General features: G+C 51.9%; 8 protein-coding genes and 1 non-coding gene across 9 annotated transcripts; 3 read left to right on the forward strand and 6 right to left on the reverse strand.

Moving 5' to 3' along the window:
* Window positions 1–164: 164 nt before the first annotated feature.
* ASPBRDRAFT_t159 lies at window positions 165–237 on the reverse strand. Its single transcript has one exon. It is a non-coding gene; the product is annotated as a tRNA-Phe (tRNA).
* A 73-nt stretch (window positions 238–310) lies between these two features.
* kgd1 (alpha-ketoglutarate dehydrogenase KGD1) lies at window positions 311–4,375 on the reverse strand. Its single transcript, XM_067625101.1, has 5 exons — window positions 4,177–4,375; window positions 3,773–4,081; window positions 1,622–3,666; window positions 1,199–1,572; window positions 311–1,145 (listed from the first exon to the last, which is right to left on the reverse strand). The coding sequence occupies exons 2-5, from the start codon at window positions 3,974–3,976 to the stop codon at window positions 607–609; spliced, it is 3,162 nt and encodes a 1,053-aa protein (XP_067478307.1). The 5' UTR covers window positions 3,977–4,081; window positions 4,177–4,375; the 3' UTR covers window positions 311–606.
* A 933-nt stretch (window positions 4,376–5,308) lies between these two features.
* ASPBRDRAFT_128082 (uncharacterized protein) lies at window positions 5,309–8,437 on the reverse strand (the record flags this gene model as incomplete). The annotated part of the gene is made up of 1 exon (XM_067618025.1): window positions 5,309–8,437. One exon carries the CDS (start codon window positions 8,435–8,437, stop codon window positions 5,309–5,311), a length of 3,129 nt encoding a protein of 1,042 aa, XP_067478308.1.
* A 1,000-nt stretch (window positions 8,438–9,437) lies between these two features.
* On the reverse strand, window positions 9,438–12,134 carry ASPBRDRAFT_126740 (uncharacterized protein; the record flags this gene model as incomplete). The annotated part of the gene is made up of 1 exon (XM_067617893.1): window positions 9,438–12,134. The coding sequence occupies one exon, from the start codon at window positions 12,132–12,134 to the stop codon at window positions 9,438–9,440; it is 2,697 nt and encodes an 898-aa protein (XP_067478309.1).
* A 3,365-nt stretch (window positions 12,135–15,499) lies between these two features.
* Window positions 15,500–17,399, forward strand: ASPBRDRAFT_196595 (uncharacterized protein; the record flags this gene model as incomplete). The annotated part of the gene is made up of 4 exons (XM_067621010.1): window positions 15,500–16,020; window positions 16,086–16,230; window positions 16,355–16,698; window positions 16,793–17,399. The coding sequence occupies 4 exons, from the start codon at window positions 15,500–15,502 to the stop codon at window positions 17,397–17,399; spliced, it is 1,617 nt and encodes a 538-aa protein (XP_067478310.1).
* A 620-nt stretch (window positions 17,400–18,019) lies between these two features.
* ASPBRDRAFT_207703 (uncharacterized protein) lies at window positions 18,020–19,574 on the forward strand (the record flags this gene model as incomplete). The annotated part of the gene is made up of 7 exons (XM_067621809.1): window positions 18,020–18,195; window positions 18,255–18,367; window positions 18,439–18,519; window positions 18,609–19,037; window positions 19,102–19,136; window positions 19,191–19,329; window positions 19,393–19,574. The coding sequence occupies 7 exons, from the start codon at window positions 18,020–18,022 to the stop codon at window positions 19,443–19,445; spliced, it is 1,026 nt and encodes a 341-aa protein (XP_067478311.1). The 3' UTR covers window positions 19,446–19,574.
* Window positions 19,553–21,964, reverse strand: ASPBRDRAFT_196597 (uncharacterized protein; the record flags this gene model as incomplete). Its single annotated transcript, XM_067621011.1, has 2 exons — window positions 19,553–21,608; window positions 21,672–21,964. 2 exons carry the CDS (start codon window positions 21,962–21,964, stop codon window positions 19,553–19,555), a joined length of 2,349 nt encoding a protein of 782 aa, XP_067478312.1.
* A 542-nt stretch (window positions 21,965–22,506) lies between these two features.
* ASPBRDRAFT_127176 (putative transsulfuration enzyme family protein) lies at window positions 22,507–23,767 on the reverse strand (the record flags this gene model as incomplete). The annotated part of the gene is made up of 2 exons (XM_067617945.1): window positions 22,507–23,535; window positions 23,612–23,767. 2 exons carry the CDS (start codon window positions 23,765–23,767, stop codon window positions 22,507–22,509), a joined length of 1,185 nt encoding a protein of 394 aa, XP_067478313.1.
* Window positions 23,768–24,609: 842 nt separating this feature from the next.
* Window positions 24,610–25,404, forward strand: ASPBRDRAFT_126631 (FMN-binding negative transcriptional regulator; the record flags this gene model as incomplete). Its single annotated transcript, XM_067617886.1, has 1 exon — window positions 24,610–25,404. One exon carries the CDS (start codon window positions 24,610–24,612, stop codon window positions 25,402–25,404), a length of 795 nt encoding a protein of 264 aa, XP_067478314.1.
* Window positions 25,405–25,634: the final 230 nt, after the last annotated feature.

A 25,634-nucleotide genomic window follows, 5' to 3' on the forward strand; every position in this document is an offset into this window, starting at 1 on the left:
GTGCCTGCAGAGCCAGGCACTGAACTCGGCTGACAAAGACGCACTGATAAGCTTGCCGTGACGTCACCTATCATACAAAAACAAATCCTCAAAACTCAAGCTATCAACTGGTGTATATCGGGACATCCGGAGCCAGATCAAAAATCAATTGAGTGAAAAAGGAATGGGGCAAGCCGGGCTTGAACCGGCCACCTCCAGATCTTCAGTCTGACGCGCTCCCAGATGCGCCATTGCCCCTTAATTGTTGAATTTGCCACACATTTCGATTTTATGAATCTAGGTATCACTGAGCCAAAGTGAAAAGGCAACCCTCTACATTTATGTAGCGTAGCTTACGGTGCTAATTGCATTTAACCAAAGAAACTGAAATTATATCAAGATTCTTAATTTACACGCGTGCACGAAAAACACATGCTTGGTATCGGCAGGCCAGATCACGAAACAATGTGGCAAAGAAACGAGACCCAAAGCCCCGAAACACTTAAGCATGAACTGTAGTATAATCATCGTACACTATGCTGTTGACAAAGGAAAATCATACAAAGAAGACCAGAACGAGCCAACGCTGACTCCCCAAACCCAGACACACTCTTACAACGACATCATTTACTCGCCCTTAAGGCGCTCCTGGTGGACGGTGAAAGCATCCTGAAGGAACTCCTGCTCCTCCTTGAGATGGACAGACTTGAGACCAGTGGCGACGGAAGCGCTGGGAGCGCGACCGGCGTACAGAACGTGACGGCGGTTGTGGTGCTCGGTCTCGTTCAGCAGAGTCTCGATACGGGGCTGGGTGTAGCTCCAGGCACCGGCGTTCAGAGGCTCCTCCTGGGCCCAGACGATGTTGCGGGCGTTGGGGTAGCTGTCCAGGTTCTCCTTCAGCTGAGCCCAAGGGAAGGGGTGCAGCTGCTCAACACGGGTGATGGCGGTGTTGCGAATGCCGTGGGTCTCACGGTGCTTGAGGAGAGCAGTGTAAACCTGGCCAGAGCACAGGATGACACGCTCAATCTTCTCGGGCTCATCGATCTCCTTGCCGTGGGCGGAATCAGGGATGATCCACTGGAAGTGAGAATCTCCGGTGAAGTTCTCGATGTCAGAGCGAGCAAGAGGGTGACGGAGCAGAGACTTGGAGAAGAAGATCACGAGGGCTGGCACTATAGTTAGCACGGAACTTGTATGAGGAATTGTGTAGGTAACATACGCTTGCGGAACTGGCGGTGGATCTGGCGACGCAGAACGTGGAACAAGTTGGCGGGGCTGGTCATGCAGACGATCTGCATGTTGCAGTCCTGGTGCTGGCGGTCGAGCTTGTCTCCCTCGGGGAAGATACGGGGCTCCTCATTGCAAAGCTGCAGCCAACGCTCCATTCTGCCGGAAGAGTGCTCAGGACCCTGGCCATCGTAACCGTGGGGAAGAGAAACAACCAGACCAGAGCGCTGCAGCCACTTGGACTCTCCAGCAGCAATGAACTGATCGATGATACACTGAGCGTTGTTGGCAAAGTCACCGAACTGGGCCTCCCACATGACGAGGGCGTTGGGGGAGGTCAGAGAGTAACCGTATTCGAAACCAAGACTGTCAGAGGTTAGCTATTATCCATATAAGTCGAAAGCCAAGAACTTACGCTCCGAATTCACTGAGGGAGGAGTTGGAGATGACGAAGCTTCCCTGGTTCTCAGAGATGTGCTGCAGAGGGGTGTAGGTGCCCTCGTTCTCCTGGTCGTGCAGGACGGCGTGGCGCTGGGAGAAAGTACCACGCTCCACATCCTGACCGGAGACACGGACGTGGTAACCCTCGGACACAAGGGAGCCGAAGGCCAGAGCCTCAGCAGTAGCCCAGTCAATACCCTGACCCTCATCGACGGCCTTCTTGCGGTTGGCCAAGATACGCTTGAGGTTCTTGTGGAGGGTGAAGCCATCGGGACCACCGCTGATCTTATCAGCAACGTGCTTCAGCAGAGGACCCTCAACACCAGTGGGGAGATGAGGCAGAACCTCGGTGGCAAGCTCCTTGGGGGTCTTGAAACCGTTCCAGGCGGAGGTCAGCCATTCCTTGCTGGTGGGCTGGTAGTCCTTGCTGCGGTCGAAGCTGTCGTTCAGCATGCCCCAGACCCACTTCTTGTGCTCATCAATGTCCTCCTTGGTGAAGGTGCCCTCCTCGATCAGCTTGTTAACGTACTTGTCCAGCTGGCTCTTCTGCTGAGCAATGCGCTTGTACATCAGAGGCTGAGTGAAAGAGGGCTGGTCGGTCTCGTTGTGACCCTGCTTACGGTAGCAGACGATGTCGATGACAACGTCGCGCTTGAACTCAGCACGCCAGTCGGCAGCAACCTGGCAGACGTAGTTGACCGCCTCAACATCATCGGCGTTCACGTGGAAGACAGGGGCGTCAATGGACTTGGCAATGTCCGAGCAGTAAGGGGTGGAGCGGGCGAAGCGGGGATCAGTGGTGAAACCGATCTGGTTGTTCACAACGATGTGGATGGTACCACCGGTGGAGTAGGCGGGGAGAGAGTGGAATCCCATGGTCTCGTAGACGACACCCTGGGCGGCGAAAGCGGCATCACCGTGCAACAGCACACCCATGGCCGAGTTGAACTCCTGCTCATCCTTGTTGTAGTGCTGGATGGAGCGGGTCTTTCCGAGAACGACGGGGTCCTCAGCCTCCAAGTGAGAGGGGTTGGCGACCAGAGAGAGCTGGACACGCTTACCCGAGGGGGTAGGGCGCTCGAAGTTCATACCCAAGTGGTACTTGACATCACCGGAACCCTCGTCGGAGGGCTCGGTGGAACCAGCGAACTCACTGAAGATGGACTCGTTGGGCTTACGGACAACGTTGGAAAGGACGTTCAGACGACCACGGTGAGGCATACCAATGACGATGTCCTTGATACCGTAGTCGACACTGCGGTCAATGAGGGCCTTCATACCAGGCACAAGGGTCTCACAACCCTCCAGACCGAAACGCTTGTCGTTGGGGAACTTGGTCGCAAGGAAGGACTCGAAGCTGTGAGACCAGATGAGGCGGTCGAGGATGCGGCGCTTGTCATCGACGGAGTACTTGTAGGGCTCGGGAACCTCGAAGCGGTCGCGAATCCAGTCGCACGGCTTACGGTCGGGGATGTGGATGTACTCCACACCGTAGGAGCCGCAGTAGATCTTCTCGCAAGTGGAAATGATCTCGCGCAGGGTCATCTTCTTGCGTCCCTCGGTGGCGAAGCGGGGCAAGATACCGGGTCCAAGGTTGAACTCCTCGTCCAGATCGCGCTCGGTGAATCCGTAGTGGTCCAGCTCGAGCTCCTTGGGCTTGTTGTAACCGAAGGCCTCAGCCTCACCGCGGATACCAAGAGGATCGATCTTGGCCTTGTGGTGACCACGAGCCTGGTAAGCGCGGACCAGGAGCTGAACCTTCAAGTGATTCGTGACATCGGTACCAGCCGCAAAAGACAGGCCTGCGCCGGGCATCTCCTGAGGGACACCACCGGTAGGGGTAGGGACGAGAGTCGGAGGAGGCTGGAAAGCCTGGGAGACGGGCATTTTGCCCTCCTCCATGTTCTTGAAATACGTTTGCCATGAGATGTGCACGCTGGAGGGATCTCTCTTCCATGCGACGTACATCTCATCGATGTAGTTGGCGGTGTTTCCGGAGAGGAAAGAGTCATTGGCATCCTAAAGAACCGCCAAAAAAGCGACCGTCAGTCGAAAACTGGCTTTCAGACCGGAGAATACCAAGCCAAAAAGCGTGGAGGACACTTGTGCAGGGGGAATTGCTTACCACACCCTCGGCGGGCGCAGCATAATGCCTCTTGTTGGACAACCGGTCGACGAGAGCGAGAGGGCGTCTGGTGGTCAGGCCAAGTTTTGAGCTGCGGTTGGCAGCAGATCTGGCAGTAGAAGCAAGAGAGAGAGATCTCCTGCAAGAAGAGCCGGCCGGACTGCGCAGGCCGCTGGTGGCCTTGACGGCAGTGGTACGAAACATGGCGGCAGTTTTTCTATGGCGTAATGCGAGCTGAAATTTTATATGCTGTAAGCTCAACGACGAGAAGGCGAACGAGATATACGACACGGTGGGTTATCTCGAGAACTATTGCAAGCAGAAATCGCGGGTTAGTTTGACGGGGACCGGTTGCTGCTAAAGCTGCGGGATTTTTCTCGAGGGCGGATGAAAGGAACACGCACGGTTTGTAGGGGAGCGAGAAAAACACAGGTGTCGACTAAGATTGCCGTAGCACCTGTAACAAAACGGGACTCATCAGAGAGCAAAAGCACTCTCTTTGATCAAAGTAATGGGCGGAGAGGAGAGGGTGGATTATAGAGGAGAAACCTCGTAAGTATGAGGAGAAGGAATGGAGAAGGAGATGAGAGAGCAAGACTGGGCCTTGGGAGGAACGGGAACAAGTTGAGGTTTGCCGAGATCTACGGCTATGACGGCCAGCGAGCAGGCCTGTGGCTGAGACTAGCACGGAATTACCAGTTCGTTAGTTACCAACTTGCACTGTAGGAGCGTCGCCACACATTAGTCACCCCGTGCCCTGCAACCGAGAAAAACGCAGGGCGGGCCGAACTTCCCGGTTGCGGGTACAACACTGTATTTACTATTGATTTTACCACTTTACACCAGGCAGGCTGCACCGCCACAGCCCGGTTATGAGCATTTCCCGCTCCGGGACTTTGCGGGTGGGCACGTGGACCAATCATCCTCGGGTTGATTCTCAGGGATGAAGCTGAGGTTATTACGGAATAAACAGTCACTCTTAAGTTGTTCCCGTAAGTATGGAGTATGAAGGGGCTGTCATTCCCCTGACTGCTCCCGGGGCCTGGACACCCTTCTGGTTATGCTCCGGTGGTCGTGCGAATGGAAGCGGACCACGACCTCCCGCAGCATGTCACAAAAGACCAACCGGCATCAAATGGATTACCTTCCAACTAGCTGTACTACTAGTCAAGTACTATATGCAACCATACATCATCATCATCCAGTAGCCTGCCCACCCCGTCCGCCTTTAAAAGTCATCAGATATCATAAAAACCACAGATCGCTCTGATCTGCACAATAAAGCATTATATATCAGGCATTACAATCATAATATATGTCAGTTCCCCCGAACTCCTGTGCGTAAGCAAAATAAAAGAAGAAACCCAATATGCGTGATATATATACTCTCATCCTCTTACCGATTGGCCCGACTAGCCTGCTGCCGGGATCTGCAGCCGGGCTGGTGGTCACACGCGGGCGCCCTTCTGACTGACTCCCTGCCCACCCTGGTACGTATGACCGATACAGGGACCAGTCGATACTCATAATGCAGCTCTAAGGCTCCTTCTCGCCCGCTGCTAGTTGTCCTACACGCTGCTCCGTATTGTTCAGCGACCACCTAAACTTGTCCGTTTCCCGGATGGGAGACTCAGTCGCACTCCCGCCAAACGCATCAGGAGGCGCTGTATATACCGTCGGGCTGGCATCAGAGATGAAGCTCGCCCGGTTCGACGTCGAGTGTAGAAGTGGGGGACTGCCGCTGCTGCTGCGTAGACTGCCGTTGCTTCCTCCCCAGGCTCCCCGTCGAAGCTTCATCAAAGCGCTCAGAGACATCTCATCGTCCATAGCGCCAAGGTCGACCAGCTGAGCCAAGCCTGGACTTGCGATCGGGTTGGAGTGGGCGGCACCGTGAGCTGTCAACGAGATGACCGAGTTCCGCGTGCTCCATTCACTGCGTTCCGTGATAGGGGTCAAACTGGGCTCTCGAAATTTGCCCCGACTACTGAAGCTACGACTGACGCCCTCGACCCCTCGTGGACCAAAGTAGCCACCGTTGGTGAGCTCACCATTGCAGCCACCATGTGCTTGTGCGTAGAACCCGAACTCTTGCCCATAAAACCCCTCATCGTCGTTTTCCAGGGCTTCTGCGTTCGCCGCTGCAATGATGGGGTCGTCAAATAGCGCATCATCGTTGTCATCGTAGTTGAAGTCATCGAAAACTTCTTCGAATGCAGCTATATCCACGGTCTGGCTCAAGCGACTATCGTCCGAAATGAGGCCCGAAGGCGTGTCCATGGTCTGGGCGGTGCTTTCTTGGCCCAACGACCGCTCACTGACGCTAGCCTCGCGCCCGAACCTGTCACTTGCAGCTGCTTCACTGGCGGCTTTCGCCAATGCATTGTGGAAAGCTTCGAGGTTGTGCTCGGAAAGCACCCCGCCATGAGCTTTCGCAGACCCCAGATTGGCCAAGCTCTCAAGCGGTTGTCCGTAGATTCTCAATGATCCCTTTCGATAATCGCTTGCCATGCTAGGAACATGCCGAAGTCCGCCTTCGTAGTCTGGCTCTGGTGCAAACTCGTCATGTTCCGCAGTAACATCCAGTGGATTGGCGCTCCCGACTCCGTTGCCGGGCGGCGGCGCTGGTGCAGCAACCTGTTCCTGCACCACTGGCTTCCGCTCGTACAGATGACTCGTCTCATCGTCAAAAATGGATTCATCAAATCTCTCTCCCATGTCCTCTGTGGACAGATCACCAAACTCGCCATCATCAAAGTAGAGATCGTCGTCCTCTTCTATTGGCGGCGGAGCTGGAGGATTTGAATTCACAGCAACCTGAGTTGCATTAATGGGAGCTTTGGTTGCCACCGATGACTCCTGGATATTGGTGGTCACATCAGAGACAACGGGATCAGATACGGGCAAAGGAGCAGAGATGCCTGCCAACGGTCCCTGGGCCGGTTCTTCTATATTCTGGGGATTCATGCTTCCAGTTGAAAGCGGACTAGCAATGACCGGTGAAAGGTCCGGCGCAAGCCAGGGCTTGTTGAGTGCATTACCCGGGCCGGAAAAGCCAGAGAAATCATCGTCCTCATCAGCGTCGACATTAACACCAGGTATCTTCTCTTCCAGATAATCCATTTCATCGAGTAGATCTTCATCGAAATCGTCCTCACCGTCGCTAAAACTGTTGCCTTCCATGCGTGCCTTGGCCCTTCTTGCGGCCTCCTTCTCCTTATGCTTTTCTTCTAACAGTTTCTCCTGGGTGGAAGATTCGACGCCATTCATATCGAAACTAAACCTGGAGGCATTGCTCTTGAGGTGTTTAGGTAAGCCCGATGGTTGATGGGGTATGACTTCAATCGTGTCAATATCTTCTTGTGCTGTTTCGTCGGCATTGTTAGGTGGGCTATGTTGGTTGTCTTGCCTCACTGTCGTCTGGTCGCTTGGCACCTCAGATGACACATCTTGATCTGGTATCATTGAAGGCAATTTCCGTGCAAATACAGGAAGCGCATGCGGATCATTTTCAGCATTGCACTGTGCTGTCAGTAACGATGACTGTAGATATGCCTTGCTCTCGACTTGCAACACCTTCTGATCATCCTCGAAGTGTTCTCGGAAAACAGGGGAGTACTGTGTGTGTCTCTTCCGTTGCTCGCCTGCCTGGGCGCTCTGCTCATTGCCGTGTACAGAGTTTCCATTCCCATGGTAGGCTACATCTGCCGGGCTCGGTTGGTTGCTCCCGTCATGCATAAGAACAGGTGCCGTTGACAAATTCCGACGCGGACGTGGAGCAGAGAAGTCGTGGACAATATTGCCGCGGATTCTAGGATCATAGTCGTCCGGGATAGCCGGCACTACATTGCGAGCACCGACTCTGGTGTCTTCGGTCCGCAGGCTGGCCAAATTGGAAGAACGCCTTCTAGCCAACAGAGACATAGGGTTCAGCAGGTGAAGCCGAGTCCTCCCCGACTTGTGATGGGCCTGCTCCGACAGACCGTCCCGATCTGCAGAACGGCGATTGCCCGCACCTTCATACTTGTATTCCTTGTCCTTGTCCTTGTGTGACGAGGCTATCCGGTCGCCCGGGAATATATCGGGAGAGGTTCTGAATCGGAAATGACCGGACGATGACAGCCCCGGAGTCGATGAGCGTTTGCTATAGTGGTCGGAAGTGAGGCTATGGGAGTTCAGCAGGTTTTTGCCCAAGGACAGTCGGAACGGGGAGCTCGGTTTGGGGGAATCGCCGTCGCCCTGATCTGAACGCGGCGGGGCAATCGACGATTGGGAGTAATTCGACTGCGAAGTGGTGATTGTAACATCTTGCTCATCGGAGCTTGAGAGAGGTTGAGTGTGGGTATCGGAGAAAGAGGAGGGAATTGTGAGGTTTGCTGAAGAGGAGCCTGGCGCATTGGCCGGGGCGACGGATACGGCGATGGCTTTTTTCGTTGCATCATAGTAGTCCTCGTGGGGGTTGTTCGGGGCCTGCGGACTCGAGCTCTCCACAGAAGATGCCCCGAGCGCAGTGAGATTTGGTCTTGTGTTCGACAGCGCCGGTAGTTGAGGAGGGTTAGTACTAGTGACCGGTGCTTTGGAGGTGGGCTGTAAGGAGGGCGAGACGGGGGAAGCGCTCGATCGGCGATGCTCGCGACGCCAGTAGGAGAAAACGGTGGAGGGTGGCATGGTGGTAGAATTCAGCCCGAAGCACTCAGAGCGCGTCCGGGTAGGCGTTCAGGATGCGAAAATCTCGCCCATTGTTCCTGATGGTCGCAATGCGTATGGGATGGCGGTCTTGAAGTTCACACTGGCCTTGACAGCTCTGCGGAGTAGAATAGAAGAAGAAGAAGAAGATCAAGGTTGCGGCGTGGGGCAATGTCTCATCCGGGCGACGAGGGCGGGCCAATCCCAGGGGAACGCGCGCGAAATTCGAGTCGGAGGGTTTAATGAGATTGATGCGGTTTCAAGCAACGATCGTCATGGATCAGGAATAACTAGTCCTACCAATGGTGGAAGGATGTTTCGTGTGAGACCGACCGACGTTAGGGGGATGGGATGGGATGATGGGCAAGTCTAGTCAGTCAGTCTCCTGATAAGCAAAAGAGGCCGAAGGGGGGAAAGCAGGAAAAGCAGACCGTTGGCCAGTCAGGAACGGATCAGCCAGCAGGAATGCGCACCCGCAAACGGATAAGTCTGGAATTAGAGTGGAAGAGAAGCGAAGTTATATTTAGACTCAGTTCCTACTGGGCATGGAGAAAGTGACAACGAGCTGCTAATGCACACCATTCACTCAAGGTTAGTGCCAACCATGGCACATTCCGTGCGATACAATGCTTAACGGTAAATAGTAGTCTAGACATTCTCTACGGCATGGAGGACCCAATGAAAAGCTAGTCTTTACCATATGCAAAGATCGTTATATCTGACAGGGCGACTAAGATGGCCCGCATGCTACTATGAGTACAAATGTGAATGAAATATTCCGCTAATCCGACTCGAAATCAACACCACGCGATCGCTCATGCTTTCAACTCATGCTAGCTAGCAAGATGCGCTAAACACCTGTAGATGTACCCAAGAACCAAGTGCCCCGACAGATGAACAATGAATCATCGATCAACTAATATGCTGAAGCAGAATTAAATATGAAAGACAGAAGCAAGAAGAAACAAAAGAGAAGATCATCTTAAACGATACTCTGTCGCCAACGGTCAATCATCTCCCGCTGCCCCGATTCAGCGACCGGTCGGACCATCTTCGATTTAGGCGGCACCGCATAACTGAGATGGTTCATCCCTAGTAGTGCATCGCTGTAGAAGGTATTCGGATGTACCATTCCGGGCCCGTATGGCACCGTGCCTGCGGGCCCTGGGTACTGGGCGTACCCAGCACCCGGCAGCGGTCCATAATTAGATGGAAACTGCTGGAGAGACATGCGATGGTCCAGTGTGCGCTGAGGCATCGGCTGAGGCGCGGCAGCGCCCATTGTCGACTGCCGCCCGACTGTAGTGGGACGTCGAGCGTGAAGGATGTCGGCCATACTTCTTCGGTACCTTGGGATCTTCAAAGTGGAATTTTGTCGGGCCTCAGCCTCAGCCTCCTTCTGCAGGCGGGCTCGACGTTGGGCGAGAGTTTCATCTTCCGGTGGTGTTTCCTTCTCCTTGGCGGCCTCTTCATCATCTCCCACATGCTTGATCTCTGCCAAAATTTCGTTCGCAAATTCACTGTCTGCCGGTGCACTAGGCTGATCCTTTTCTTTGAGCCGTTTCAAGCGTTGGGCTAGGGTCTCGCCTTCATCGCCACTATCTTCTTGCGCCTGATCGTCTGGGGCACCCGTGGAATACATGGTGACCGGGCGCCTCTCAGGGCTGCGCGGGGCGGGCTCACCCCGGAGCCTGGCGCGACGCCGACTGAGAGGCTCGGATTCTTCCAGTTCCCTTCTTTCCATCAGTCCCAACGGGCGCACCTCATTGGCCGCATTAGCCTTGTCGGGGAACAGCATGCCCAGAGGTACATCATCGTCATCGTCAACCTCTTGGGGATGAGCATCTGGGCCTTCCCATGCCAACGTCACTGGTCTTTGCCGGCGATGTTCACTTTGCTTCTGCGCGACCGCTTCGAGCTGGAGAAGGGTCGAGTGCAATGCCGCAGTCTCGGGGGCCGATCGCTGTCGTTGTTTCAGTTCGCTCTTTCGGTATTCAAGCTCTGCCAGCAGCGTGTTAGGGGGCCCGGTGAAGTCCGCGTCAGGCTCTTCGTGAGTGTGCTCTTCCCCATCAGCTTCGGGGGCATCAGGACCGCCAAGTCCGTCTTGATTGCCATCCCGTAAAGATGTGCCTTCGTCAACATCGGCCGCTTCGCCTTCTGTCTGCTTGTGTAAGCGGCCGGAACCAAGAGGTACATCTTTGAGGTCCGGATCCGACAAGCGATGGTCAAACCCAAGCATACTTGTGGAATTGAGCGTCTTTCGCTGCTCTGTCAAGTCCCTCGAAGATAGTTTGCGGGTTGCTTGACTAAACCCTTTGGGGTCCATTTGCCCGGTGAACGCGCTGACGGGTGCATGCGTAGAAGCATCAAGGATGCTGTCCAGCGTCGCTACCGCGGAAGCCTGGGTGACCTCTACATCAACGGCTCTAGCTGGCTGCTCAAAGAACATACTCGCGCGCAGTTGCGGAGGGACGCTTGTCGGCTGGTTGTTCTGACTTAACTCGCCACCATCGCCTTGATCCTGGGTAGCAGCTAACTGGGTGGACTTGCGGTTCTTCGCAGCAAGCACACCAAGGAGCTGGGAACGACGCTTGCCTCGTGGCTGATCATTTTTCTGCGACAAGCGAGGTGGTAGATTCAACATCCTTGGCACAGGAGCAGGGTAGTACACCATATTCTCGCCTGCCTGCGGCTCCTTGTATGCCTCGGATCTGCTTGCCAAGGGCGGTCGCGTCAACGACACTCGTCGACCCAGATTACTCTCGTTCGGGACATAATGCACGCCATCGAAGTCGTTGAAGAGAACCCGAGCCTGTTGATATGTATCGGTGGAAGCAGCCGTATACGTCCGTTCGAGCTCCTCTCCCAGCTCCTGATCGTAGTAATCCTGCTGGACGAAGTCGTGTTCGCTGTGCGCGACCGGTGCGGGGGGAGGAGGGAGGTAAGGCATCGCAGGAACTCGGGTGGTCGAATCGCCGTAGAATCGTGCAGGGGGGTGCTCTGCAACCTGTGCCAACCGGGAGGACTGTATGGAGCCGTGACGAGACGACAGACTTGTTTTGAGGCCGTCGTAATTGCTGGCGTGAGTGGAGTTGGAGGCCGAACTAGAGCGTCGCTTTTGTTCCTGGTCCATTTTGCGAATCTCGTCTCCAATATTGGAACTCAGGCTCATGCGTTCAGCGCTCCTTTCCAGCCGCTCTACATTATTGATGTAGGCTCCTTGCAGCGATTGAAGGTCGGGCGTCGGATGACTGAGAGGGACCGGCTGATCGGTGACTGGAGTCCGGAGGGTCGGTTCAGGGGGGTGGGCATCGGTAGCGGTGGTAGTCGTAGAACTAGTCTGAGGGACCACTGTCTTTAGCGGAGGGACGTAACGGGGACTATTGGAACTCTGGTCCGCAGAAGGATCGGCAGGCAGTTCGTAGTCATCTTCCTCCACCATATCATAGCTGGTTGAGGTCATCGATCGGATCATGGAGCCCAAGCGCTTGACGCCCGAGTCTTCATTCGATTTGGCGGGTTGCAGGTAGGAGCCCGCCCCGATATGGTCGACATCCAGCGGCAACGGCTGGAAGTGACCATTGTGCTGAGAGAGCGGCGACGGACTGCGGGAATGGTCCGAATCGGTCGCATTGGATGCCACCTCGTGGTCGGCCTGGGAAACGGCGTTGTAGGCCATTTTCAGCAGAATGTGAAGCAATAACAGCGCGGCCAAGCGCCGTCCGGGGAAACGAGCCTTGCCGGGGGGAGACCCGTTGAAAGAGTTGAGGGTGAGGGGGTGGGAAGTCAATAATGGTCAGCCGGGACACCGTTTACGTCGGTGCAAACCTAAGATAAGGAAAATGCGCCCGGCGGGAACGGGGTTGCGCCCCCCTGCTGTTGAACGACACGATCACGACCCTGGATCCAGGGCAAGAAAGAAGGGAGATGGAAGGGAAGAGAAGAAGAGAAGGAGACAAAGAACGAAGCTGCAAGGAACCGAAGGAAGAAGAGCCATGGTGGATGGTTGGTTTTTGTTCTGGACTTGCTGCTCCTGCCTGCGACAAATTAAGTAATTTAATTTCACGTATTGAGCAGGTAAGGCAGGTATGGGGGATGTTTTCCCTCGTTTTGACGGTCCCTAAAAAGTTGCTAAATTTGGATGCCAGAGAAAAAAGAGCCTGGACCGCCAGAAGTGGCCCGCCTGGAGACTGTTTGCGGTGCTCCATCCATTGCAGGACCACTCCATTCGTAGTTTAGTAGTTATTCGCTCTGATGCAGAGTTCGTTCTTAGCTACATAACAAGGTGATCTTCCAGGAATTTACAATCCTCAAGACACTTTCAGGAAAACGGAATTTGCCAGCAAAGTAACTAACTATCCAAGCACTTATCTGTCGCAGCGTTGATTGATGCCGCCCAGGTAACACCGCATTCAGATTGCACCTAAGCATAGTAACCACTATCGCTCGATACGACGGTACAACGGCTCTCAGCGAGGGGGCCAGGTGGCTTCTTGACAGAGAGCAATCAACTTATACGGTGAGCCTCCATCCCTTTCCAGGCATCTTCGTGATGATCTCCAACATTGTCTTTCAAAGTATCCATCCCCATGAAGGTTTCTATGGATGTGTTTGGCTCATATACTGCGTTACAACACGGTAAGTTACCAGTATCCCCCAAACAAGGGTCTGGCTTAGTCACCAGATAGACTTGCCTATCTGGGCAGTTGCTCACCTGGTCTGTCTCGTTGGAGAGTCAAACATCGACTCATCCCTGTCGCCCCCCTGGTACATGAATTTGACACATCAACTCCTGAAGTCTCGTTAGGTTTGGACTCGGGGTTAATAGTTTTTGAGATCATGCGAAAGTATTGAAATTAGCGGCGTAACACCGATAGATACTGTGGAGGGAAACAAGAACCTAACGACGTCATGTTCCCACCACCAGTAGACTAACTAATTACCGCGACCAAGGCAGGAGACCGCTAGCTTTGCAACTGCGCTCCAATCACTGAGAGATTCTGCTGCAGTTTCCTTGCTCCGGGGAAGGCACTCGTTCGCTTTCGCTATATGTGCAAGAGGAAAAAGATGTGTAGAACACTATCATTCTATTATTTTTCCATGGCAAAATCTTTATCTGATGCAAGTTAAAGGAAGAATAAATAATCAGAAGAGAGAGATAAAAATAGTAAAGATAGAGAAATAAGTAGGATTGTAGTATATAGAAAGATATAGATTAACTACAGTAATCTGCTGTTCTTCAGTAGTCCGCTCGTAGTGCGCTTTAGGAGTGAATCCTCCAGTAGTGCATTCAAGCCAACCGCTCGGTCACCTGGTAAAAGACTAGACTTCTGGTTCAACAGACTTAGAACGCGCATCACTTACAAACTTGCTAGGTAAATGTGGGATCGTTTAAGGGTCAAATACTAAGCCTTGTATAACACTCAGGTCTGGTAGATTGATCCTTATAGTATTTAGATAAGATAACTGTAATATCAGGCTGATTATTATTATTACTATCATTATTACTATCATTGCCCACACTATTCCAGGATAATTAAGATCGCATTAATATTCATTTTATATATAGATCTCTGTAGTCTACTTCTATAGATGTTTCGTCTGTCAGCATAATCTTTATGAATAAGGATATATAACTTCATATTAAACGGTTGACGGCTCCCTCTCCAAGCATTAGTTAGTAGTGTCGACTCTGGAATAGCATTCCATGGCTTTTGTTTTCACGAAAAGACTGACTTCCCACTAGCATTATAATACATATGTAGTAATTGTAGTAAAGAGTTATACGGAGTACTCCAGCTTTGCTACTCCGACTTTAACTGTGAGTAAGGTGGAATTTAGCACATGTGAAGTCTTTGATACAGTGAAGAGCGGCTTCTGGAAAGAACACAGTATATGTATCATAATAACAGTCCATTCTGATAATATGATAATATTATCCAATAATGATGGTTCCAGGTCTCTGCTTGTTTAGCAGCAGCCATGTTCATTGGTATCAATCTTTTAACTATAGTTGAGTAACTTGAGTTTGTTGGAGCTTAGCGCAGTGGCTCAATTAAGCATCCATTACTGTGAAATCTCTCTATAAGCTCTTTTTTGCTTCTGCGTTCTATGTCATAGAATATCAATGTCTCCTTCCAATCAACCTGACTTGGACCCACTCCTATGGAGGTCAATCCCTTCGCGCTAACTTGTAGATCTTGTTTCTGTCTTCCATTGGGTCGAATCGGATTCTTTCCAAGTATTCGCTAGTACTCTGATAGTTGCGATCGACATTTGTCCGAGAATAAGAATGGTATTGTTGTCGGCAGAGACCCCCGTGACCGTGATTGTATCGCCAGCTGAGACGATGATCATTGCGGTGTTACTTTGTATGCTGATGTTGGAAAATGAGCTTGATGGATGTGGACGAAGCTCGTAATGCCCTGTTTTGATAATTACTTTGAATCGACCGCTTTTTTCAGGACTGAAGTAGACAGTAAACTTAGCTTTAGTATATACCTAGACTTTCTGGAGAGCAACAAGAATAAGCCTAAGGACGGAGGGGATGTAATAGTCACCTAGTAAGTATGCGTCCTGGATTATCAACAGAGTACTATACTAATGCCAAGCTGCCAGATCATAAGGTACTACCAAGGAACCATATCAAGTCTACTCAAAAGGTTCACTGTTTCGTAAGCCACTGATTGGTCAAGACATCAGGCGACATTCCAAATGGAGATTCCGGGGTTGTTTCCCTGATGGGGCTGCATCATTGAGAAAGCCAAATTACTCCATCGGGATAAACTCCGCCAACTCCGGCCCACCAAAAGCAGAAACAGAATGGAGAGTAAACAGTAAACCACACCCACTGTGTAACTATCATACATCGAACGCTGATTATGTATAAGGATGCTGTGATTATGAAGTATTTCACTTTTCTTTTGTGTTGGCAGACGCTCCCGGTCTTCCAAGGTTTCCGTCTACCGCGATATATATCTGAGCATCCAGCATCTACACATCAGCATTGACCTTAATCGCTCGGAAGTATCAAAGAGAGACATCATGGCCGAAACATCGGGCACACCCAGCGCAGAAAGCCTCAATGACCATCTCGAAAAGTCCAGAGTTTCCAAAGGTACAGATCTTGAAAACAACACCTCCTCCCTGTCGTCTGCCTCCGTTGAAAAGGAGAATATGTCATCCTCCACCGCAGAAGACTCCTCCCCTCCCAAGCGGACAGTCACTGGCCTCCGTTGGCTTCTCATTAGCGTGGCCATCTTTTCAGCCAATATGCTCTATGGACTAGACACCACCATTGCAGCCGACATACAGGCTGCAGTATCGGAGACGTTCGACAACGTGACACAGTTGGGTTGGTTGGGGGTGGGATTCACTCTGGGTTCCACAGTAACCATTTTGCCTCTCGGCAAGGCATTCGGGACCTTTGACGCGAAATGGGTGTTTGTGAGTTGCTTGACTATGTTTGCTGCAGCGAGTGCATTGTGCGGTGCAGCCCCCTCAATGAACGCGATTATCGTGGGACGAGTTTGGGCCGGTGCTGGGGGCGCAGGGATGTACTTAGGGTACATACAGCATTTCCCGTCCATTGTGAAAATGTGAGGAAGTGGTGCTGATGATAGCTGTTTAGGACGCTCAATCTGGTGACGATCATGAGTAGTCCCCAGGAGCAGCCGTTTTATATCGGGATGACTGGGTTCGTGTACGGCAGTGGGTGTATTTTGGGTCCAATTGTGGGCGGGTCGTTGGCGGATAGTTCAGCGACGTGGAGATGGGTATGTCATATAGTAGCAGCAGCAGTTCCTTTTTTTTTTTTTTTTTTTTTTTTTTTTTTTTTTTTTTTTTTTTTTTTTTTTTTGACGGGTAGATCCCAGTTAACAAGGGGTTATGTATGAAAAGGCTTTCTATCTCAACCTTGTCATCTTCGGCGCCATGTCCCCCATCTATCTATTCATTCTTCCATCGCTCCCCCGTCGCCCCGGTATCCCTTTCTCCGACAAGCTGCGCTCCCTCGACTGGCTAGGCATTGTCCTAACCGCGGGCCTCTATGTCTCGTTCACCCTGGCTTTCACATTCGCGGGCTCCATCTGGGCATGGAGCGACGGACGGTTCATCGCTCTCCTCGTCGTCTTTTTCGTCATCACCGTCATCTTCTGTGTGACCCAGCGGTACTCGATCCTCACCGACCCAATCAACCGGATATTCCCCTGCGAGTTCCTTCGCGACCCCCAGCTCATCCTGCTGTATGTGTGCATGGCCTGCGGCGGTGCTGCGCTCTTTGTCACCATCTACCACATCCCGCATCCCGCTCTACTTTCTCTTCGTGCACGGTGACAGCGGCACGCAGGCCGCTGTGCGCCTCCTCCCCTTCATCTGCTTCTATGTCGCCACCATTCTGTTCTGCGGCGCGGTCATGGGCCGCACGGGCTACCATCACCTCTGGTACCTCTTCAGCGGGATCTGTATGACCTGTGGCGCTGCGACCATGTACACCGTGCAATACGATACTCCCGCGGCAAACATCTACGGCTACTCTATCTTGCTGGGGCTAGGCATGACCACCACCCAGGCCGGGTATGCCGTGGGCCCATTCTTCGTCCCGCCTGACCGGGTCGCGGAGCTGATCCAGTACCTGAATATCTCGCAGGGATCAAGCCAGCTGATTGGATTGGCCATCGCGAGTTGTATATTCCAGAGTTTAGGGTTTCAGAGACTCAAGGAGGTACTGCTTGCTCAGACGGAGTACTACTCGGATGCACAGATTCAGGCAGCGATTGCGGGGGCAAGGAGTGAGCTATTACAGAACGCAACGCCGGAGTTAAGGGCGAAGTGTGTGGATGCGATTGTGAAGACCATCGGGGATGTTTGGGTGATGGTTATTGCTGCAGGGGCGCTGTGGACACTGTGCTCCTTGTTCTTGACGAGGAAGAGGTTTCTTGTGTAAGGTATTCATGATTAGTAGTGGTGAAGCATGCCGGGGAAGGAGCTGACCGGAGGGATAGATCTGTAGCTAAACATAGAATGTCAGACTTTGATGGATTCGCGGATTTTCTCACAATAATTACATGCAGTCTTATTAGTTAGTGTTATCTCAAATCAATTCCTAATCCAGTTTCTAAACCCAAATCGATTCGGTATTTCCCTTTCAGAGGCTACTACACTAGACCTTAACAAATCAAAGCCGGTAGTTACATAGGTCCGGCTGAAGTTGCCAAGAAACCAGCCCTATAATGAACTATCGCTTTTCTGCTTCCGTCTTCCAACTCCGGTAACTCCTTGGAGAACTACTAACAAAAGAAGTAGTCTGGACAAGGATAGATAATTATGGACAGCTCGGAAATATAACCACTATATCTCATGTGTTGACGTTTTACCGCATAAATAACTCCGGATCAGAAGTACTACTACCTAAGTAGTAACTCCGGATGTCTAGTCGTGTTTGGATCGTAGATAGATATATATATATATATATATATATATATAAAGTGCGTCTCAACTTGTTTTCTTCATCTCTTCACCTACAGCGAGACACTTGGAAGCAACAGCAACAGCAACAGCAACAAAATGACCATCCCGCAAACCTTCAAGCAAGCCGTCTTCAGATCTGCCGGCACTTCACTGGTCATTGAGGAAGTACCTCTCACGCCGCCGGGCCCCAATGAGATTCTGGTGAAGGTGGAAGCATGCGGTGTTTGCTTCTCGGATGTATATGCGCAGAATAACGTTATGGGTGGGGGATTGTATGTTTCTCTATCTATTTTCTTTCTCATGGGATTACTGCTAATTTTTTATCGAATAGTCCCATCGTCCCTGGTCATGAGATTATCGGCCATGTAGCTGCCGTTGGAGATAATGTCTCTGGTTGGACCGTCGGGGATCGTATTGGAGGGGGCTGGCATGGAGGACATGATGGTATGATTACAACCTAGTCCCTTTGTTCTCGTCCTTCCCCACTCAGATAACTCACAATACAATGAAAAAAGGAGCATGCAAAGCCTGCCGCAAAGGCTGGTACCAAATGTGCAGCTCGCAGGTCGTGAATGGTGTGACCAAGAATGGCGGATGTACGTCTTCCCCTCTTTCCTCTTCCTCTTCCCCTTCCTCTTCCTTCCTTTCCCCTGGAAAGATATCAATTGACTTGACATCGTTGCAGATGCGGAATACTGCCTCCTCAACCCAGAAGCTGCAGTCCGGGTTCCCTCCCACGTCCCAGCCGCGAAGTATGCCCCGATCCTCTGTGCCGGCGTCTCCGTCTTCAACTCCATCAGGCACATGAACGTCCCTGTCGGCGAGACCGTCGCCATCCAAGGCCTCGGCGGTCTGGGACATCTCGCCATCCAGTACGCTAATAGAATGGGGTACCGAGTGGTTGCAATCTCGAGAGATGCAACAAAGGAGAAGTTTGTGAGGGAGTTGGGCGCGCATGAATTCATCGATTCAAGTAAGGAAGAAGACATCGGGGTGGCGCTGCAGGAGAAGCTGGGCGGGGCATCGCTGGTCGTTTCGACAGCGCCAACGGCTGAGGTGATAAGTCCGTTGTTGAAGGGGTTGGGGATTTTGGGGAAGTTGTTGATTTTGTCAGGTCAGATATTCATCGAAACCTGCCTTCTGTTGGCGCAATTTCATGCTGATGGTAATGTTGTTAGTGCCGGGTGAACTCCCCATTGATACGGTCACCATGGTAGGTAAATATCTTCGATGTTTTCAAGACAACTGTTACTCAATAAATTTCCAGCTTAAATATGGCCTCTCGGTGCAGGTTTGGCCCTCTGGCCATGCTACCGACTCAGAAGACGCGATTGCCTTCACTGAGCTACATGAGATTAATTGTATGGTGGAAGAGTTTCCTTTAGAAAAGGCGAACGAGGCATTTGGTGAGATTTTGTCTCTGTCCCTTACAGCATGCCATTCCCGGTGCTAATTCGAATCATCTATAGAGGCAATGTTGAAGGGAAGTGTCAGGTTCCGCGCAGTTATCACCATGGAGTAGTTCAGAGCACACCGATCGGTGTACTGGAAGATAACCACCAAAAACATAGCTTAGATGACTTGATCCTTCGAATAAAAGTATAAAATTTGAGATCCATAGTAAAGGGGTCAATCGTAGCTGAGATCCCACGCATCTGCCAAGTTTTGCGACCCTGCATACAAGGGCTCGAAACTGTAGAACGAATCAACGTTGTAGGCTAATCCCATGGCTCCCGCCAGTGTGCTCTGAAACATGGCCGAGGGCTCATCAGCCAGCGTCAAGTAGCCGGCCGCATCGGTCCCAATTGGCCCTAAGAAGCCTTCCATCTGCTCCGAGAATGGGGGAGTCAGTGTGGTTGCAGCTCCGACACCTACACCTAATCGGCCGTGGAGAAAGTCTGCCTTGGCTGTAAGTCCCCGAGTCACATTGGCGGCGCTCCCCGCAACCGCAAAATTGTGGCCAAATTCCTCGAAGACGGTGATGGCGCTGTCGATGGCCGCGCGGGCTGTTGCGGTGGACAGACTGGAGGGGTATGCAAGGATGAAACCAACCATGGAGAGAGTGGAGTTCCACTGCCATTGAAAGGCCTCGTACCAACCTTTGAGGAAGTCGGTCGCGGGTAGAATTTGGCGAAGGAGATGTGTGATGGCGATGGCATGGTTGACACACGAGACTGCATGTCCTTCGGCGACGGGTGTGCTATTGACTCTGGTGGCTGTCGTGGAGGGGAAGCAGATAAAGGGCCGGTACATGTTCATACAGAGGTTGTGGTAGAGAAGCTCCAGGAGAAGCCGTTGGCGCTGCAGCCACAAGGGCGCATACCGTTCCAGGTCTAGGACAGATCGGTCGGTTGAGAATGGTTCTCCACCGTCTTTACGTTTGGTCTTCATGCCGTCAGGCACATTCCGTAACCACTCCCGGATACTGTCCATCTGGGAAGTGAGAAATTCCGCCAACGCTTCCAGAGACGATAGATCTGTGTACAGACTCTTCGCATCATTAGCGCCCAGAAGCTCAGCCCGTTTCTCATAAAATCCAAGATACACTGTCTGTGCCGCTAGCACTAATGCTGTGACGAGGCGACTGTACGTCAACCACGTCACCTTGTCACCATAAGCCGCGATGTTGGACACCGACAGCCGAGCCAGCTCATGATCGTCGGCGGGCAGTTGGCACGTCGTCGTCATGTCATGCAGGGAGCACGGTCGGCCCAGCTTCATGCATGTCTTGCTTTCGATCGTATACAGCGTCCACCAGATGCGTTTGCGCAACTCGCGCTGGGGACGTGGCAGGTTTTCCCGCGGTTCGAGATGAAGACCGAGAATATGAGCGGTACGCACCGCGAGCGCCAGGGTAGTGTGTGCCATATTCTGAAACGAAGCGTTGCACAGGTAGACGACGGAAAAGATATGACATTGCAAAGTGGTGATGGATGGACTTTCTAGCTCCGAAGTGAGTAGTGATTGCGATCGACGATAGTACCATCGGCCCGCGATGCTTGCATCATTCATATCGACATGGCCATCAGGTGGGTCCGAGGTCATGGTGGGATCCAGGCTGCTGCTGTTTGGAGTCAAGGCGACGCCATATTGCATACACAGAGCGAGGACTATATCGACCAGTGCAGAAGGTTTGCGCGTGGTGGCCGAATCGACCCAGAGGGATTTGTAATGCTCCCGAAAATCCGCCTCATCAAGAATCTGGTAAGTCGGATGGTAGGAATGCCAGAACAGATTCAAAAAGTAATCTTCCTCGATGCTACTGAGATATGTCTCCGACCCCACGGGCCCATCAGCGATCGTGGCGGGCACTGACAGCTCCTCCGGAACGTGTTTTGCCGAGGTAGGACTGGTGAAGATGCGACTGGCGGAGCTAGGATGCATGTTGTGATCCTCCTCCGGTTGTTCAAGGACGGCGCTGAGGTATGCGCTCATGCGACCAATAAAGTAGAAAGCCGACGAGGGCCCATACCATTGGGTTTGTGACGAGTGTGCCGTGGGCGTATGGATCCCATCCCATCCTTTCTTTGTCCCCGATTGTCGGCTTTGCTTTGGGATCGTGGAATCGTCGCCGCTGGAGACGGAATTCTTGGTGGTGGTGGTGTTCGGATTGGCCTTGGTATTGGTAGCATTCTCGAGTTGCTCTTCGAGTTCCTGAACGCGTTGTCGCAGTCGCTCAATCTCTCTATTTGAAGGTTTGTTAGTATTTATTAGTTCCAGATAGCCAACCCGTTCGAGGAATTGGTACAACCTCACAGCATGTGGCAGAGTGCGAATTTCTGCCGCACTCTTCTTGATGCAATTCCCGCCTCGATTGCGACAGTTCTGACAGGGCAAGCTGCTGTCACACTTGATGCGATGCACACGGCACCAGTTGCAAGCTCGTGAGACCTGCTTGCGTTTACAACGGGGAGGGACCGGAGTGGAGCACGAGGTGGAGGTGGCGGAGGAAGAGGAGGGGCCGTTGATCAGCCTTGTTTTGCTGTTGCTGTTGCTGTCGTCAAAGCTATCCGGGGAAATAGCAACAAAAGTGGAGAACATGACGGTCGTAGCTCAAACGTTAAAGATAAAAGTATGATCTGGATAGGGGACATGGATGGATTCCAGCCGTACTCCGGATAAGATAGATAGATCTGGGGTGAAATAAGTGTCTACGATGGATGGATGATACTTAAGATTGCTAGACATGGATTCGCGGTTCTTTGTCGTTCTCCGCACTTCTCCGTGTCAGCACTAGTTGCAGGGTATAGTAACCCCTGGTACATTCACAAGGATAATAATATATCTGGCTACAGGATGGCTACCTAGTAACTGAGCGATGTTTGATGCAGGGTGAAAGCAGAATGAACGAGTAGAAGACAGAAACAGGGGGAGTAAATGTAGAAAAGTAAGCAGGATTGTGGTGTACATGGAAGGTATGGACTGACTGCAGCAGAGTCGATGTTAGTCTATACCCGTGCAAAGGCCTCTTCGTGGGTTATTATTAGGTCAAAATTTCACTTTCCGCCATCGTGCTTGCGTTGACTGACTAGTGTCTCCAACAAAAATGTTCCTTTCTATATACTTTTCATCCTTTGTGCACATCACTCCCGCAAAAGCGCCTTAAACCCCTCCAGCAAATCATTCTTCAAATCCACCCAATTCTCCAACCCAATACTTAGTCGCAGCAACTTGCGATCCACCCTCGAATCCGATAACGCGCGCCATTCAATCAAAGACTCCACCCCGCCCAGACTTGTAGCATGCTGAAAGCAAGCCAACTTGCTCGGCAGTCGCTGCGCAAACTTCTCACTCTGAAGGACAATGGAAAAGACAGGACCGAATCCATTGGGCATCTGCTCCTGGATCCACGGCTCGTCCTGCAGGCTGGTATGGTATATTTTCTGGACGACAGACTGGACGATTTGTTCATCACTCCCAGCAGTGGTAGAAGGCGTCTCCAAAGCCCTATGTAGCCAAGAAACCAGATTCCCGCAGCCCTGACTCGCTCGTTGGACACGAACCTCTAGGGTGCGTAGACTGCGGAGTCCCAGCCATGCCTCCAGGTTGCCAAGAACATTGCCCAATGCGACTCTATCTTCCAGCAGCTGCTTCTCCCAGTCTTTGCGCTGAGTAGCGAGTACGCCACATAGAAGGTCACTATGGCCTCCGAGATACTTGGAACCCGAATGAAGAACGAGGTCAGCGCCCCACCGGAAGGGATCCTGAAGGCCAGGGGGCCCAAAGGTGCTATCAACCACCAAATAAGCGCCTCTGGCATGGGCTTTCTTGGCGAACTCATCAATACTGAATGAAGTTCCTAGCGGATTGACGGGGGTTTCCAGGAGGATGACATCGCCTTTGTCAAGATCATCGGCAGGGCAATCAAGCGGTAGCTTCTGCAGACCGGACAATCTGGAGATAACAGAGATGACTTCATGACTGCCATGGTAGCCTTCACCAACTGAGATGCGGCGGGGGTTCAGGAGGACAAGAGCGGCCTGGAGGGCAGCAAGACCGGTCGAGTAGCTGATGGCCCGGCCATTGAGGAGTGAGGAAAGAACGGCTTCAAATCGAGTAGCGTTGGGGGCAAACTCCCGGGAGTAAATGTAGTTCTTGCCGTCGAACTCTTCCTGATAAGACTGTTAGTTGCGGGGCCCAAGAATTAAAGACATAGAGGCCTGCGAATTAGCTGATCGGCATACATACCACCGGGTCGACCGACGGGATCAAATCATCAGGATTATCGGGGAATCTGAAAGTCGTAGATAGATGGATAGGAGGTGCGACATCTGTCACTCGGTTAAGGTGATCGTCGGCATGCAGTGCTCGAGTCGCGGGATGGTGCAAGTTAGAAGGAGTCATCTTGCTCATCCGCTAATATATTTTTGATGTGGTGAAAAGCCTGATTGTGACTTAGACTGGAGAATATCTAGAGACATTATCTAGAGACGTGAAATGAGTCCCTTATATACACTGAGAATGAGTCGACTGCTTTCGGAATCCGTACTCTATGCTTCGTCTTTCTTTAGCGGGGATCCCGCCCCACTCCCCTCAAGTTCCTAATCGGGTAAAGTTTTGGAGAGGGAAAAAGTCTTTAATTGGTTCGGGCCCCGCCACCGTCCCGAACTGGATTGAATTCTACCATCACGAATCTTTTCCACTTTCTAGAATCCAATGCCCGAGAGGTTGACTAGATGGTTCAAACCAACTTGCACGGGTAGAAACGGACATCGATGGTCTGATGATAGGCTTCGTGATTCGTCAAATAGTGGCTGCTCACAACGTGCCGCAACGCTCAGACATACTAGTACTTACTAAATTACTCCGGAGTATCCACTAGATTGCTCATAGTGAAGTTCCACCTTCCGAGGAGATAGTTATGTTTCCCACAGAAGCCAAGAAAGGCCTACACCTAGTGATGCTTAGCAGGCCAGCCCTGAGTAGGTTCAATCGACCAGTTGGAATTCCACTACGGAATACTAAGTGGTTTGGTACCTCGGCGAGATCATCCAATCAGCAAACTATCCGATGCGCTGACAGACAAAAGTATGACTCCTCGGCCGATAAACTCGTGGACTAAGTAGATAGTGATATAAGAACGCTTGTCCTCTCTGAGTACTACACTCACAAACTCCCCAAAATACTCCCATACATCATCTTCATTTTCTCCTAAGAATTCTCACTCAACCCCACGACAAACCACAATGTACCTCCGCGCCGTCCACGCCGAATCCTACATCCCAGCCCTCCACCAACTAATCCGCGAAAACCCCCTCGGCATCCTCACAACGGCAATCAAATCCCCGCTATACCCACTCCTCCAATCAAGCCACATCCCCTTCATCCTCGACATACCCTCATCAACAGCAGACGACTCATCAGACGGCATAGTCCCCAATGGCACTCTCCGCGGCCACATGGCCAAGCAGAACCCCCAAGCCAAGGCCTTAATGGAAGCACTAGCAGCGCAACAGCAACAACAAGGCAACAACTCACTCGAACTGGAAGACGAAGTCCTCGTCCTCTTCACCTCCGAACACCACCACTACGTCACCCCCAAGTTTTACACCGAGACGAAACCCGCCACGGGGAAAGTCGTCCCGACGTGGAACTATGCCGCTGCGCAAGTCTACGGCAAGATCCGGGTCTACTGTGACTCGAAGTCCGAGGAGACGGGGACGTTTCTGCAAAAGGCCGTGGAGGATTTGACGCGGCAAAGTGAGGGGTCCATTATGGGGTATACGGGGACGGATGGGCGGCCGGGCCCGTGGAAGGTGTCGGATGCGCCGGTGTCGTATGTGGAGATTCTGAAGAAGAATATTATTGGGATTGAGATTAGGATTGAGCGGTTGCAAGGGAAGTTTAAGATGAGTCAGGAGATGGGGAAGGGCGATCGCGAGGGGGTGGTGAGTGGGTTAGAGGCGTTGGAGACGGATGTTGGGAAGGGGGTTGCGCAGATGGTGAGGGAGAGGGGAGAGATGAAGGATGTGAAGAAATAGGGATGGAGTGTCATGAAGGTATTTCCTTAAGGTCTGCACATCGTTGGTCAGTTATAAGACTTGGCATGGTTGAATAATGCTATTATTATCATTCCTATATAGCTGTAGCCGCTGTCCGTTACATTTAGAATGGTGGAAGTTATCATGCGCCTCCTGTCATAACCTGGTATCCTAGATGTTGTGATTAAAATTAAATATATCTCATTTCACCCTGCTGATTTCAATTTCGT

The sequence above is a fragment of the Aspergillus brasiliensis genome (genome assembly GCF_001889945.1).
Source record: "Aspergillus brasiliensis CBS 101740 unplaced genomic scaffold ASPBRscaffold_7, whole genome shotgun sequence".
Taxonomy (NCBI): domain Eukaryota; kingdom Fungi; phylum Ascomycota; class Eurotiomycetes; order Eurotiales; family Aspergillaceae; genus Aspergillus; species Aspergillus brasiliensis.